A 16,594-nucleotide genomic window follows, 5' to 3' on the forward strand; every position below is an offset into this window, starting at 1 on the left:
TGTAGGAATAGAAAACCCAGGAGACTTCATACAGTGGAGACCTGGCAACTCCTTGAAGATCATCATCTGGGTATTGATATTGTGACAGCAAACAGTAGAGTTAAGTTTGTGAGATAATTGAGTACTTTGTTTATAACCTAAGTCTCCATGGACTTGGCTAAAATTTTCCTCTGGGCTCAAAAAACAGTTGATGACGCTCCTGACTTTTAAACACAAATATGAAAGAAATTTTCTGTGATGTAGCATGCCAGACTCCAGACAGTAAGAAGGCATCACACGGGCCTCCAAACAAGTTTGATTTGGATTGTCTGAGGAAGTTGGGGGCTTGGACTTCATTCATTAGGTGTGGTTTTGCATTGGCATTTTATTTTAATGCAAAAATACCACTTTGTTCCATAAATATTGTCTTCCTGGTTTCCTGTTCGGTCTTTTTGCTCACTAGGTCTTTTTGCTTTTCAGATATTTGATTGAATGTGAAGTTTTCCCTGTTCCTTACTTCTAAGTGCTAAAAGAAGTAGTGAATAGTGAACCATGTCCTTGCAGAATGAAAAAAACCCTGGCCTTGCTTGCTTTGCCAAACCCCTTTTTAGTAATCAAAAGCAGGGTAAACTGGGGAGGAGAAAGCCTTTTGTAGAAGCCTTTGTACGGGTATAAGGGAGTCCCGCCATCACCCCCCTGAAAGTAAAATGGAATGAATGGCATTGGATTGTGATTTCAGAGCCCTCTCAGGAGTGTTTGCCTTCTTTCTCTTTCAGAAGTCAGAAATTGATAGTTTGCATGAAACTCGATCCCATTGAGGATCTGGGGCTAGGTGCTTCACCAGTCCGAGGGAATTAAATCCAATAAGATCCTCTATGTGAAAGTACTTTGTAGTTTGTAAAATAAAAATCACCCTGTAGATGTAATGTGGCAGGAAGAATTGTGACTAGGGAAAAAGAACTATCCAGCTGGAGCAGCACTCTGACAGGTAGAGAGATCCCTTATGTAAAGCTCCTCCAGGAAGGGGTATGGGCATTTCCTTCAGAGTGCAGGTGGATGTGATTGGTTATAGTTGTGAAATGTTTCTTATTGAACAGAAATCTGACTCCCTGCTTTTAAACCACTGGTCTTGGTTATGCTTATGCTCTGTAGAGTAAGGTATCGTGTTCATTCTTCATGGGGGTCAGGTTCACAGGTCAGTGGTAAGGTGAAAATAATTAAGGGGTAGACCAAAGTGGGGGAAGGAAGGAACACTTGACTGGGCAGTGGGAGGAGCCTTCAACCCCTTTGCCCCCTCACGCACATAGAAAAGTGGAGAATAAAGTCAGGCCACCCTTTAAATTCTATTTTTGCCCTCTTCCAAGTTTCCCTTAGCCCCTGCCCTTTTTTTTGGCTAAGCATATGTATTAGAAATTTTTTCCCTTAAGTACCCAAACTCACTGCAGTTCTTTTTGGAGAGGCAGTGTGGACCAGAACTGCTAAAGACATTGGTTCTCAGTCACTTTGGACATTCCCCATATGCAATGCCATAGGTCATTTCCCCTGCACTCTGCCCCACTTGGACCGCCACAAAGCATTGTGCTCAGTTCTGAGTACCATAGGTTAGGAAATCGTGTCAGCAGCTAGAGAATAGCCAGAGGAAGCATGAGGGTGGTGGAGGGTCTTGAAATCACACCGCTAATGTCACACTTAGTTGTGAGAAGTGGAGTGAGGACACAGGCCCACTTGATACCAGCATTTGGAGCTGTCCTTTGGGAGAGAGCGATTTAATTTGTTCTGCTTGGCCCAGAAGGCAGAACTAGAAATGCTGGAAATTGCAGAGATCAATTCGGTTTTCAATCAAATCATTCAACTTGGTTAAAAATAAAACCATCTCAAAGTGTAGTGGAATCATGAAACAGAGTTCCAAATCATTAATCATAAGAGAAAGACAAGTTAAAGCAACACTTACACTTTACCTTCCCCACAAAATTGACAAAGGTTAGGAGTTACAGGAATCTTTCCACTGTGTCCATTCCAACTCTGAGATTCTGCAGTTCCATCTAATAAAGTGAAAAATCAGAAAATGGTAATTTACTGGTAAAATAACATTAAAATTTTATTATTCATGTGGTATATGTACTGCTTGTGAGTTAGGTTAGTTGCTTCTTTATGCTGCTTAGCAAACAAATCATATTGAAATTAATAATCCCAGCTAATCCACATAATGTTAGGTTTATTTATCTCGTTGAGTCTAATGTGATAAAATAAGCATAATTTGGGGTTTTTGGCATTTGGGTGAAAATGAATTCCATAGAGTCTGAAGTAGAATTTGGTGAGAAGGTCATAGATTTTGTTTGTTGTTAACACGGAAAATAGTTTGTTCCTTAGCAGGGAAAGTTGGCAGAAATATAAATTTTCTGCCATGTAATCTCAGGGTTCCCAAAGGACCTGTGGTGTTTTCAGAACAAGTTGTTAACTTTAAAGTGATTGTTAAGATTGCTGGAGGATTTTAGGAATAGTTCACCTTTGTTTTAGTTTCCCAAGCTAGCCATTTCTTCTGATCTAAAAATAAAGAAAATTTCATATACAATCTTAGATTCCTGGAATGTGCCTGTGGTGGAGTTCTTTGTAAACTTCTCACTTTTGGATTAAACGTTTTTGTAGGCTGTTTAGAATATCTGCAAAAAAAAAACTCCACAAAAACAGAAAAAAGGAGGGTTAGGAGCAGTAACATTGTAGAGGGGGAGAAGTGATGATTATGTTAGTTAAGAAACTTCAAGCCATTTTCTTAAAAATCGTTGTGACATTGTTAGTTGGAGAGCTGGGCGAGGCAAAGGTTAGGTCCTGAGCCTGCTTTGTCAGTAGGAATCTTGATCTTCTACAGTATGAGGAATAAGCTTTCCTAGCATTTCTGGAGTGGCAGATAATCCTCTTGGGGTCTCTCGTTGCTTAGTAGAGGACTGTATACTCAGCAAGCCCTTAGTAAATGATGAAGATGCTTTTAGATGCAAGAGGAGCTTTTTCACTCAGACATTTAGAATAATATATTGTTTTGACTGAGCTTCCTTCCTGACTTTTCCCACCTGAGGACATCATGCCAAGGTAAAAATACATATTTCCCTTAAAAGTTATTTTTAGTTACAGGAAAGTGGGGGATAAGGGGACAAGCAGGGTGGGGGGGATGATAGAAGGGAGGGCATGAGGAGGAGAGTGCAATTCGAGGTCGACACTCATGGGGAGGGATAGGATCAAAAGAGAATAGAAGTAATGGGGGACAGGATAGGATGGAGGGAAATATAGTTAGTCCTATACAACACAACTATTATGGAAGTCATTTGCAAAACTACACAGATATGGCCTATATTGAATTGCTTGCCTTCCGAAGGGAAGGGGTGGGGAGGGAGGGAGGAAGAGGAGTTGGAACTCAAAGTGTTAGGATCAACTGTCGAGTAATGTTCTTGCCACTAGGAAATAAGAAAAACAGGTAAAGGGGTATAGAAAGCTATCTGCCCCTACAGGACAAAAGAGAAGATGGAGACAAGGGCAGAGAGGGATGATAGAAGAGAGAGCAGATTGGTCATAGGGGCAATTAGAATGCTTGGTGTTTGGGGGGGAGGGGATAAAAGGGGAGAAAATTTGTAACCCAAAATTTTGTGAAAATGAATGTTAAAAGTTAAATAAATAAATTTAATAAAAAAAAAGTTATTTTTAGTTTTATACTATATATACATATATAATATACATACATACATATATATACATATATATTATAGATACTGTTTGATTTTTAAAAGATTCTTACTGCATTAATACTCTGGCAGAACTGGTCTATTATGTGTATGCATGCTGAGAACCCACCTGACTCCTTATTTCGATAGTGAAACCCCAAATTAAGGAAAGGAAAAATGAAAGTCTGCCTTTTTTGAGATATTGAACAGTGAACTACTTTCTAATGATGGTGGTGGGACAAGTATAAGCAACTGGTAGAATGAGAAGGATTATGCTTAAGTTAGAGGAATTTATTAGAGAGTATGTTTTTGTGTCTCTGTGGAGTGATAAGATCTATTCTGAATCTTTTAAAGAAGGGACAGTAGACTAGTATCTTTCTAAAGCTCAAAGCTCTCCCTGTGAGCTCCAGAACAGTAAGAGTTGTTAAAGGTAACTCTTCTAGAAGCCCACCCCAATTAAAAGAGTCAGTGGGTGTCTAGACCCTCCAATGGGAGCCACCTGGAGCCAGCTTCTTTTGTATAGTGAAATTTCAAATAATAAAAGAATCACTTCCTGAATTTTTTAATTCCCCAAGTGAACATTTTCAGATATGACGTGAAGATGCCACCTATGTGCTCCTTTTTACATAAATGCCAGAAAATATTGTTATAGGACAAGTGACAATCACAGCAGAATCTGATGGGGGTAAATTAAATGTCATATTTATCAGCCAGTCTTCAGATATTTATCATCAAGTCCTACTTTGTAAATGCCTGAAGCATGTGGATAACTGCTTATTTCTAAGAATGATATAACGTCTTTCTGTCAGGAATAAATATTATCTCTGTGAGTGAGTATCAGAGAGTATTGTGCTGCACAGACAGTTTGCCTAATCCAGTAGGACATTTACCGTGCTCCTGTGTTGTTACATCAGATGCTCCTCTGCATAAAGCAACATTGTAACATGGAGGGCCAGGGGAAATAGAAGGGGAAGATCACCATAGATTGTTTTTACCTACTCACAACATACGATTGATCCTTTCCCTGTCTAAAGCATAGACAAGAATGTCTTTTTTATTTCCTTTCCTCCTCTGCCCAGAATCCTGGAAGACATACGTTATCTATTAGTGTCCTCATCAGATAGATGAGAGAAATAGCTGAAGTGTTTTGAGGTATAATTTGTGAAAAGAAACATAACTGGTCCTTGTTTGCTAGAATCTGAGGCCATATTGTTGGCACCTTTTCGGAGCTGTCCTGGAGTATCTTGGACTGGGGCACTCCACAGAAAGAATAAAACACAGTCCCACCAGCATCCCCACTGACAACTTTGAAAGAACACTGGAGGCTGTAGCATTATGGAGAATGCCCTCCTTTGGTCCTAGGACTGTTTAGACCCAGCTAAAAAGAAGTGCCCCTGGTCTGTTCACTCAGCAGATATTTGTTGGGCACTCTTTGGCACTGCACTTGATTGAGACTGTGGATATTGGAAGCTCAGATTAGAAAGCCCTGGGTTCCAGTACTGCCAAAAGGCAGAGGCTGTTGTGGACTCCGATGTTCTGGTCTGTGCCAGTTTCCTGCTGATGGGGCAGGACACAAGTAATTGCATGGTATTGTCATTTCAGCTGAGAATTGTGGTTTCTAGGTGAGTGCTACAGAAGGAAACAGGAAAAGAATTCCCATCGGGGGAGGATTCCCATGGGAATCAAAAACAGCTCTTGCTGTCATCAGTTTCTTTTCTTTCCTTCCCTCCTTTCTCCATTACCTTCAGCAAAGAGCCTTTCCCAGCCCACCCCCCTGCAAACCTCCTGCCCTTGCCATGTGATCTCCAAAGAGGTCAAGTATGACCCTTTCCTCTGACTAAGTGAAGTGTTTTCTGTCTCCTGCTGTGCTGAAGAAAGGAAAGGTGGCAGAGGCCTGGGCTTGACCTCCATCTGCACCAGTATGACTTCTGTCTTCTAACATACACCTGCCTGGTCTCCAGCCTCCAAGAATGTGGCACCTCCCATTGGATCCCAAGCCTTCTGTCTCTTGCTGCCCAGAGGAAGATGAGCAGTGCTCTGGGGTACAGTCTCCAACCACCCCTGTGCAATGCCTGTCCTGCCCTCCTGCTTTGTGTCTTCTGATGAAAGAGGAAGAGGAAAGTTTGTGGGGAGAAGGACTTCCATCTCCAGCTTTGTGTGTCTCCTGCCTTATCTCTAGCGTTTGGAGGGAAGAGGAACAGAAAACATGGAAACTTTCTGTCTGATCATGCACCTTCCATCTTTTTCTCCAGCCTCTTATGCATGTGGGAGTCACCTTCTTTTTATTGGTTAACATAATCGTACTGGGTTGTACCCTTCACATCATTGTGATTCTGAGCCCTGAGGTCATCATCCAAATCGCATACCCCCTTCATCCACTACCACTCTACTCCTTATTCCTGTCTGCCTCAGTCCTCCTACCCCAAAGTTCCAACCCCAATCCTTGCTGGTCCTCTGGACTCGCATGCTGCTGCCATCTGCCACTCTCTTCTCCTAGACCATGTCTTACATGACCTTCCCAAGGCCAGCCCCTCTAACAGATTGCCCCCTCACTTATTTTCAGTCTCTCTGCTGTCTGCTTTCCTACCTACAAATAAGCCTGTGTCTCTCCCCTCCTAAAAAAAACCCTTCCTTAATCCTTCCATCTCCACTAACTCTTGTCTTCTATCTCTTCTGCCATTTGAGGCTAACCTTGAAAAGGCTGTGTCAGACAGCTGCCTCCACTTCCAAACTCTTCGTTGCATAATTACCAGTGATAGAATTGCCGAACCAATGGTCTTTCCCCAGTCCTCATCCTTCTTCACTTCTACAGCCTTTGACACTGTTACTCATTTTCTTCTCCTTGATCCTCTCTTCTCTCTAGGTTTTCAGGACACCCCTCTCTCCAGGTTCTCTTCCTACCTCTCTGACCTTCTCTCTCTTTTGCTAGATCCTCCTTTAGGTCATACCTTCTAATAGGCATCCCACAGGGTTCTGGCCTAGGCCACCTTCTCTCTCCATAATACTTCATTTGGTGATCTCAGCAGGTCCTATCCCTGTACTGATTGTTGTCAAACCTACCTATCTAGCCTTAACCTGTATGGTGGCTCCAGTGTCACATCTTGAACTGGATGTCCAGTAGAGATCTTAAAGTCAACATATCCAAATTTCTCCTGCCTTCCAAACTTACAACCTAATTGTCATCCTCAGTTCCTCACTATCGAGCATGCGCGCGCGCGCGCACACACACCCCTATCTAGTTACAGGTGAGTCTGACACACACGCACACACCTATCTAGTTACAGGTGAGTCTGCCTCACACACACACACACACACACACACACACACACACACACACAGCCCTATCTAGTTACAGATGAGTCTGCCACACACACACACACACACACCCATCTAGTTACAGGTGAGTCTGCCTCACACACACACAGACACACACACACACCCCCCTATCTAGTTACAGGTGAGTCTGCCTCTCACACACACACACACACACACACACACACACACACACACACACACTCATCTAGTTACAGGTGAGTCTGCCTGTTTCAAGTCTCTCCCCATTCCAGTCACTCCCTCATTCAGCTGCCTAACGTGTTGCTTGCTACTCAGTAAACTCCATTTATTTCCTGTTACCTCTAGGATCAGACGCTTTCCAGTCTTCTGACACCTTACTCGAAGCCCCATACTCTGATCAGTGATGCTGGCCTCCTTGTACCTTACACATGATGCTCCCATCTCTGGACATCCTCCAGGCCTGGAATTCTCTCCTACATTTTCACCTCTCTGATTCCTAAAATCCCGCCTTCTGTATGAAGCCTTTCCTAAGCCCTCAGTTATAGCATCTTCCTCATTATTCTGTGCCCAGCTTGTTTGGACCTATTTGTTTGTTTGGAGTTAAAGGACTGTGGTTTACCTTTCTTTCCCCAGAGTTTGTCATAGTGCCTGACACATAGTAAGTACTTAATAAGGTATAGGTATTTATAGCATATATAATAGGTATTTAATAAATATTTATTGACTTGACTATCACACCCCCACCCCCAGCATTTAATGTGATATGTAAGAGAAGATTAGAGCTGTTAAAAGAAGAGAATAGAAAGTCAGTATTGCGTAACATCCCTGTGTATGTCATGATGTCATAGATGAAAGATTATCAGTAAATCCTTTTACCAGATCATTACATACAGTGTTGTGCTCCCAGAAACATTTCTCACTGCCAAGTCCGACCCTTTCCCCACTTTCTTCTCTCCCTGTGCCCTTAGACTTTGCCCCACCCTGAACTCACCACAGTTATTTTTCTTCTTGAACGTCATTTTCCTCTTTAAAATAAAGGGGTTAGAATAAAATTCCACTATACTCATGCTTAGTTGTTGATGTTTTTAAGTACTCAACCATAGAAAGGCATATGAGGACAGCTAAAATATAGTTTTTAAAAGTGTAATGATAGGATTTATTCTCCAGAGTTAACATGGGTTTTAGAGTAAGAGAAAGACTTAAAAATTGGCTGCAAGTAGACCTACTGGATCAAGCTGCCTGATTGTATTTGGATTCATCATCTTTTAAGAATTCCTTTTTTTTTAAAGGTTACTTATTCTCCTGTGTCTTGTCTTCCCAACAGGCAAAATACAGATTATTTGAGTGTTTGTGGCTACTACCTATTAATTGTAGAAAATTACAATGCTTCAAGAAGCATATGTAACACAAACTTGGACAAGTACTATAATTTAAACACTAACCAAGAATTTGACTGACTCTTTTCCACACCAGCAGCTTCCTCAAAAAAGCAGCTCTTAGGCCCTCTTCCAAGAATGCCCAGAATATCTTTAACCAAGGAGAAAATAGCTGAGAAAAGCTATTGTCGTACCCAAGTCTGTGTAAAACTTTTGAAGTTTAATATTGAATTTGTTAATATTATACCAAGAAAACTATCCACTGTCGATGCAGTTCATAAGTCAGGCTGTGGTAGAATGTTTTAATGGTCAGATAATAGTAAATTGGAAAATGTTTCAAAAGAAGTTTAATGGTCTGGAATTTCCCGTTCTTGTTAGATCCTAAGAGTCTGTTTGTAGATCTCAGCAGCATTTTATTTCTCAATGTTGAATGATCCAGCTGCCAGACAGACCAATGTAGGGGGGTGTTCTCCAATGTAAATCTCATTAGTGACAGGCAATGAATTCTTCCAGAGGTTAACTAGCTAGATTAAAGCAGCCCCACAGTTACCTGAGGACAGCCTAAACCAAATTAAAATGGAATAAATAAAAATACAACATGAATAATGTGGTTTTCCAAGTCAGCATGGGGCGTGCAGGGATCCTTATATACAATGTAGAGCCCCCCAATTTCTATTTGAGTTCGATACCATTGAGCTAGAAGAACATCTTGCCAGGTAAAAATTGGATAAATTGATACATATTTTATACCACTCCTGAAAATTAAAGTATTAATCATTTCACATTATTTCATTGAAACAGCAGGCAGAGGAGAGTTCTCTCAGGAAACTGATTTTACTTTCCTCTGCTTTTTAAAATGTCTGGATTTAAAGTTACAAGTTTCATCTGGTTGCTTAATTTCTTTATGCTATTGAATAAAAGTGACTCCCCTTTAAAAGGATGTTTTCAGTAGTACAGTTTTGATGAAATTTTATTGCTATGCATTTTTACATCCTTTTTTCTAAAATCAACACTGCTATGACTTGAATTTGTTCTACTTGCATTTCTTTCTAATTTGTATTGACTTAGGGAATTCAGTCAACCTCCTTTTGATTCAGTCTTCCAAGTTCAAGCCACTAGATTTTGTCATATGCAAACTTTGCTCTAAAACAGGGTCTGTAGGCTGGCCCTTCTGCCCCATTTTCCCAGAGGGCTCACTCCCAGGATCATGAATAAGTCAACTGGGCCAGCACAGGCTGCAGAAGCAACCACTTAGTCCACTCAGTTATTTCAAATCTGCCTTCCAGAGGAGCCAGAGAGATGCTCCATTACCCAGAAAGAAAAAAAGAACAAGTGTGGATCTAGGCTAGTTGCATTTCAGAGTTGTGTTGGCAGATCTGTTGCACATTAATCATGTTCAAAGATATGTAGATACACCCTGGGATACCTGAAGTGGCATGCTGAAAACAGGGAAGGGCCTGTAGGTGGATGGATGTTGGGGCACTGAACACAAGGGTAGCAGCAGTTTTGATTGGATTACCAGATGGTGGCGCTGGAGCTACAGTGCCATAAGGAAGTTCTTAGAGAAGACCTTGATGCAGGGCCCTCAAGAATTCCTGTGAGTATCATTTGAAACAGGGTCAGTGCAAAAAACATGTGACAAGAATGAAGACCGACAGGTGAATAGTCCAGTTGCACACTGATGGAGAATAACAACCTAGCAGGGATTCTTAACCTGGGCTCCATACATCTTAAAAAATATATTTGTGTAACTATTTCAACAGAATTGGTTTCCATTGTAATCCTATTTATATAATAATTTTATGCATTTAGTAGCATGATCCATAGGGGATCCATAGGCTTCACCAGATTGCCACAGGAGTTCATGATATAAAAAGGGTTAAGAAGCCCTGAGCTAGAGGCAGCATCATGCCAAAGAAAATTTTGTGCGAGGACACCGGAGATTGAGGACATCCTTGTTGCAAGGAGCACCCAGTTCAGCATACATTAAATTATAAGCACATGGCTGCTGGTCTGAATAAATGGACAGTCCCCATTTTTCCTGCGCTGCTGTATGGAGATCACTGGCCACACTGCTGGATCTCTCTCTGACCACTGTACCTTCTCTCAGGGTAGAGCACAGTTGGTGGGGATGAGAGGGCAGCAGTCTTTAAATGGGACTATGGGTAATTAAGCATATAGAGCCTTTTGAATGATGATGAAAAGTTTGTGCTATTTCACGATGACAGAACATTGGAATGTACTGCTCTTCTTTATTTGACAGTCAAGCACCAGTGACCCAGAAAATGTGGCATTTAACCAAGGCAGCTAATGCTAGTTGAAACACTACACTGTAAATGAGATTTTGTGACAAGTGAAATTCAATGAAGAGGTAGACTGAGGCACATTCTCTCTGAGCAAAATAACAGTTTTTTAGTAGAGTGCTAAACCTATTCATAAAGGGGTTGATGGCTTCCTTTGTTTTCTAACTAAAGACAAAGACTTGAAGGTGCAACTCATTTTTATAAGCATAGAATAAAGAACAGCACGGAATAGGCAAGGGAGTCATACCATGATTACGGGGTGAGGGACCATGATTAGTTGTGAAGGGAAGGGATTTACTCTAGAACCACCCCCCTCTGTCTTAGAGGAACACTTTCTGGAACCCCTCTGCATCCTGAGGTCATGGATTGTGGACACCTGGGCAGTGAGGGGGCTAAGATGCAATTGGGTCAGCCTGTATGCTCTCAGGGACAACATACAGATGTCCTTGGAGTTATTGAGGAGCTAAAGTGGTGAAGGATGACAAGTTTTCTTGGCACACAGTGATTTGTAGGTGGTGCTGAGATAACAATTTCCTTAGAGTTAGTGTTTTATGGGAGTATTGAACCACTTAAACTCAGCTCAGAGTTTTTCTTTAATTAACAGTGATTGTGGGAAAGCTTAAACCTTTGTTTCTAACTTGAGAGAGGGAGAGTGAACTCTCAACCTTTTTTAAGAGAAAGGAGCTTGAAAATGTGTCACATGCACTGACAAGCATCATGCTCATTTTTAACCATCAACTTGTGTGTACCACTTCTCACTGCTCCTACACTTGGAATAGAGAAAAAGTGAACCCCCTTTCTTCATGAGGAACACAGAAATGGTGCCCCCCAGAGGCTCTCTTGTCTGACCTGAGCAAAATGGTGACACCCTGAGACCGGTGAATTAGGATTGAGAGGAATTCTGGGAGGGGAGTGGAATAACAGGACGGTTTAAATTGTTTGAGTTAACCCAGGCTGCTTGTGCTGTAAGTTTAGAATGTCATGTTACAGAAGACAAGCAGATTATCCCCAGACCTCTGTTCTCCGAGGAGTACTTGCTGTGCCCTTCCTCCTAGATCGTCTGGTAAAGTTTCCACCTTCTTCAGTGTTTCATTCAAATTAACTTTTGTATTCTGGTTGGAATTGAGAATGTTTAATTCAGAAAAAAGCATTGTTGGCCTCACTTTGCCCTGAGTCTGAATGTAGTAACAGTTACTTCATCCCCTTCGTTATGTTGTGACTTGAAGACTGTTGAGAAACTTCGAGTTTCAGATATTTTTGTTTGTGTGCATTTTTTTCTGTGTTGTGATTGGTTCTCGATAGAAGGGAGTGAAATGGTAAATAATCCAAAATATCCGTTTGATTAACACCTCTGCTGGGATGAAGGTGTCAGAATGCTCATCCTGGAAGGTCTTTAGGGAAAGGCTGGTTGACTGTGTGTCAGACAGCTGAAGCAGGGATTCCTTTGGAAGCAGTGACTACTGGTTTACCTTCTAGCTTTAAAATTTGGGATTTCTGGTCTGTCCAGATGTTTTGTTTTCATCAAAAGCAGGTTTCTCTTCTGAATTTTTCCTTTCCCTTGACTACACTGTGGCATGGTGAGGTAGGGTGGGAGCTTCCTATGTGACCAACGGGAACCCGAAGTAAACCAGGAGGGATTGAGCTGGGCCCTGCCACATGCCAAGCATTGTATCCAGTGCTGAGAATACAGAAGTCAATCTCCGCCCCCCCCCCCAGTTTCTCTTCTGTTGCTGTCCTGGCTTCCCTCTTTTCTTTTTCATTCTCTTTTTCCTCCCTGCACTTTCTTAAGGAAAGACAGTTTTGTGCTGGCTTATCCTGTGGGTCATTGTTTAGGTAGTCACCTTAGTGTTCATGTCATTATCTTCCTTGCCTCAGGGTTCTCTTAGTATGCAAACTGCTCTTTGCAGAATTTTTTCTCCTAAAAAGAAACCCTGATTAAACCCTTTTGTATATAAATTTCTGCAGTTGCATTGATTTCACATGCTGGACTATGTTTAATAACTTAATAAGTTAATGCTTAACTGGTCAGGTCAGTGGCAAACATTCATGTGTGCCAGACACTGGGATAAGTGTGGTGGATACAGAGAAAGGTCAAAACATGGCTCCTGACATTAGAGTTCATGGTCTAATGAGGGACACATACCGGTTCATAGACATTGTATTTGGTGTGAATGGGTAGGAATCCGTAAGGGAAGGCACTGGCATGGGGGAGTTAGGGGGGAAGGAGGATGAGACTGACTTGAGCTTGAATCCTGAGGGAAGGCAATAAGTGGAGATGAGGAGAGAGAACATTGCAGTTAGGGGATGGAAAATCGAGAAGGCCAGTGTCAACAAAAAGGAGTAAATTGTGAGGGGACTGGAAAAATAGGTTGTGGAGAATTTTAAAAGCTAAACAGGATTTTACATCTGATCCTAGAGGTATTAGCCACCACTGGAGTTTATCGAATAGAGTGACTTGCTCAGACCTGTACTTCAGGAAAATCCCCTTGGCAGCTGAGTGGAAGGTTAGACTGAGCTCCAGAGAGCAGCCAGCAGCCTGGTGCAGTGTTGTCTAGGGCAGGTCATCTGTGTGAGGAAAACAAGGGAGAAAGCAGAAGACTTGGGATAAGGTTGGTTGTGTGTGGCTAGTGCAAGTGAGAGTGGAGGATGACTGAGGTGGAGAAGTGGCAGGTGAGGAAGATGGAGGTGTCCTTCCCAGCAATAGGGTAGTTGGGAAGAGAGGAGGATTGGAGGCAAAATGGGATTTGGTTTGTGACATGTCACACTTAATGAGTTTATGGGGTTTGCATTTGGAGATGTGATTTAGGACTGAGGTCAGGGCTGGATAAATAGATAGGAGAATCATCTGTATAGAGACGATCATGGAACCTCTGGGAGCTGTTGGGATCACCAAGCAAGATGACGTGGAGGGAGAACAGAAGAGAATGAGGACAGCGTTCAGACAGGCTGGAGAGCCCATGGAGAACAGTCTCACAGAAACCGAGGGAGGAGACAGTGCCCAGGAAAAGGGGTTCTGACACTGTCAGAGGCTGCAGAGAGGTCAAAAAGAATTAACAAGAATCTGGTCCCTTTGGGGAGCACTGTGGCAACTGGATGATGAGGTCAAAAGTCAGACTGCAGAAAGTTTAGAAGAGCGTGAAAAATGGAGCCCCAGCCCTGGAGTCCAGAGGTCCTGGGGTCCAATGTGGCCTCAGTGTGACCCTGGGTCAGTCCCTGCCTCCAGAGAGAGAAAGGAAGGGTATGAGCCTCACAGACCATAGTATATGTGGCCCATTTTGCAGCTGAGGAAACTGAGGCAAACAGGGATTTAAGGGTCACACAGCCAGCAGCACCCTGACATTTGAACTCGGAGATCCTGGACTCCAGGCCCAGCGCTCTCCGCACTATGTCGCCATCTAGTGGTGGAGTGTGTGAGGCACACAGCATACGGTAACTGCCTAATAATACCCAGTTACTGCTGCCAGAACTCACTACTCAACAAAAACATATATAAAAAGAATTCCATCATAAATGGTGTTCAGGGACAAACTCAGAAAACCCCCAAACATCTATAATCCTCAGTAAATAAAGCATCTGCATCCCAGGGTTGTTGTGAGATAATATCTGTAAAGTGCTGGACAGGCCCCTGGCACCTAGGTGCCTACCTACAGGCTTTTTCCTTCATTCTTTCCCTCCTTCTCTCTTCCTTCTTTCCTCTCTGTTTCTTGCCCAATACCTGATTGTTTCAGTGATTCCTACTTTATGGTATAGGCTGAGATCTGCTCCTACCTAGGTCCTCTTCCTCCTTTTTTTTCCATTTATTCCCATGATGTTCTTAATTTTTTCTTCCTTAGATGAATCTGTTTTTTTCTAGCTCTATAAAGCAGTCCTTTGGCAGCTCAGTTGGTGTGGCACTAAAGAAGAAATTTAGGTGACATTGTCATTTGGCCTACCCATGAGCAATTACTATTTTCCAGGTAGATCTCTGTGTAAAGTGTGTTTTGAAATTGTGTTTGTTTAGTTCCTGTCTGTGTCTTGGCAGGTAGACTGCCAAGGATTTTATATTTTTCTTATCATTGTTTAAATGGGATTTCTCTTTATCCCTTCCTTCTGGATTTTGTGGTAATACAAGTGCTGGTGATTTGTGTAAATTTATTTCACTTCCTGCAACTTTGCTGAAGTTGTTCATTGTTTCAATTAATTTTTAAATTGACTCTTAGATTTCTCTCAGTAAACTGCCATATCACCTGCAAAAACTGGTAATTGCATTTCCTCTTTATTAATACATTCCTTCAATTTCTTTTTCTTGTCTTACTGCTATAGTTAGCATTTCTGCTCTACGTTCAATAAGAATGGTGATAACTAACATCCTTGCTTTCCTTTTTATCTTATTAGGAAGGCCTTTAACTTACCCCCATTACAGATAATGTTGACTTTTGGTTTTGAATAGATAATACTTATTTTAAGGCACACTCTGTTTATTCCTATGCTTTAACAGTCTCTCTTTAGCATGATTTTCTAGGTTCCTGTTAAATTATTCTCCTCCAAACATTTCAACCAAATAGGCCCACTTTCTGTTCCCCAAATGTAGCACATTCCATCTCTCACTTGCATGCCTTTGGACACATTGTTCCCCTTATGTTCCATTTTCATGCCCACTTTTTAAAATCCCTAGTGTTTTCTGAGCTCATTTGCCCCCACTTCTTTTCTGATGCCCCACTAGCTGGTGCTTTGTTCCTCTGAACTAATCTTAGATATCCTTAGAGGTGTCTTGGTTTTGTCCCTTCTCAAGGTCCCAAGTGATTTTTCAGTTTTTGTTTCTCTAAGTGGTTAGTGGGCCCTTCCATGCTCATTGGGTTGGATTGGATCACATTCTCCTAATGTAATTTATCTTTGACATAAAAGACTAAAATGTGAATAAATGTTTGATGGGTTTTAGAACTTTAGTGTTTCCTTCTCTGAACACAAAATGGGAGCTTTGGAAGGTAGCAGTGATCTAGTCCAACCCACACCTGACAAGAATCCCCCCATGACCTGGTCAGTGAATAGTGGTCCAGACGTTGTGAGCCCATCCCATTCACTTTTGGCAGAAGTTGTCAGGAAGCTTTTCTCCACGAGCTTAAATCTGCTTCTTTGCAATCTGCCACTTTTCTTTCTGGTTCTGTTGACCTTTGTCAATGAACAAAGTGTAATCTGTCTCTCATCTGGGGATTCTAGGACATACTGTTGTATTGACCTTACAGAAAAAGAAGCACATGGTAAATGCTTAATGAATGTTCTTTTCACTTATTCCCTGGCTTTATCTTACTTAATCTTCTGAGGTCATGGGGAGCAATTTGTCCAGTAACCTTCTTCTAAATCGCTTCCATATACCAAACCCAGCCTCAGCCAAGGTTCAAGTTCTACCCCTGATAACGTACTGGCTTTGTGATCCTGGACAAGTCACTTATGTCTTAGAGTCATGAGGAGCTAACATCAGAAGCTTCAGAGCAGGTGCCAGTTTGCATTGGTAGAGAAAGTTTCCTCATTAGGAGTTCTCTCTGCCATTGAAATTACAGGTCTGGTTCGGTTTTGTTTTTTTAAGACAGTAGTCATCAATTTTCTTCATTTTCAAGTCAGTTTCTAGCATATGTTGAGTTATTTTCACTTTCAGTTTTCATTTAGGGTGAAAGAAGATAGTTTATCATTTTACTACTTCAGAAATGTGATTATTGAGTGGCCTTTGGTACTGCATAGTTAGAGGAGATTTATTTTATTGTGTTACTCATGATGAAAAGAAAATAAGTGAACTGTTTAGCTTAAAATGAATAACTTTATTTCAGTTAAATATTCTCTCTGATAACTTAGCCAAATGGGGGAAAGCTAGATTCCCCCTCCCTCCCCTGCCCCCAAAATAGCAAGGCTTTTAAAAAGCAAGCCTGAACCTAGGCAGAGTGTTTGGGGATTCTCCTGA

General features: G+C 41.7%; 1 protein-coding gene and 1 long non-coding RNA gene across 5 annotated transcripts in view; both read left to right on the forward strand.

Moving 5' to 3' along the window:
• The window catches only part of SPPL3 (signal peptide peptidase like 3), a 139,435-nt gene that overhangs the window by 57,153 nt on the left and 65,688 nt on the right, over window positions 1-16,594 (forward strand). The window contains exon 1 of one of the 4 annotated variants that reach the window (XM_072600252.1): window positions 2,542-3,063. The exons of the other annotated variants lie outside the window; for them this stretch is intronic. Within the exon in view, the coding sequence (XP_072456353.1) occupies window positions 3,056-3,063 (8 nt within the window). The 5' untranslated portion in view covers window positions 2,542-3,055. Of the gene's footprint in view, window positions 1-2,541; window positions 3,064-16,594 lie in introns of those variants that run through there. 4 annotated transcript variants of the gene reach the window in all.
• Window positions 3,120-16,445, forward strand: LOC140499166 (uncharacterized). Its single transcript, XR_011965294.1, has 2 exons — window positions 3,120-7,146; window positions 7,220-16,445. It is a non-coding gene; the product is annotated as an uncharacterized lncRNA (long non-coding RNA).

Source organism: Notamacropus eugenii, chromosome 4 (assembly GCF_028372415.1).
Source record: "Notamacropus eugenii isolate mMacEug1 chromosome 4, mMacEug1.pri_v2, whole genome shotgun sequence".
Lineage (NCBI taxonomy): Eukaryota > Metazoa > Chordata > Mammalia > Diprotodontia > Macropodidae > Notamacropus > Notamacropus eugenii.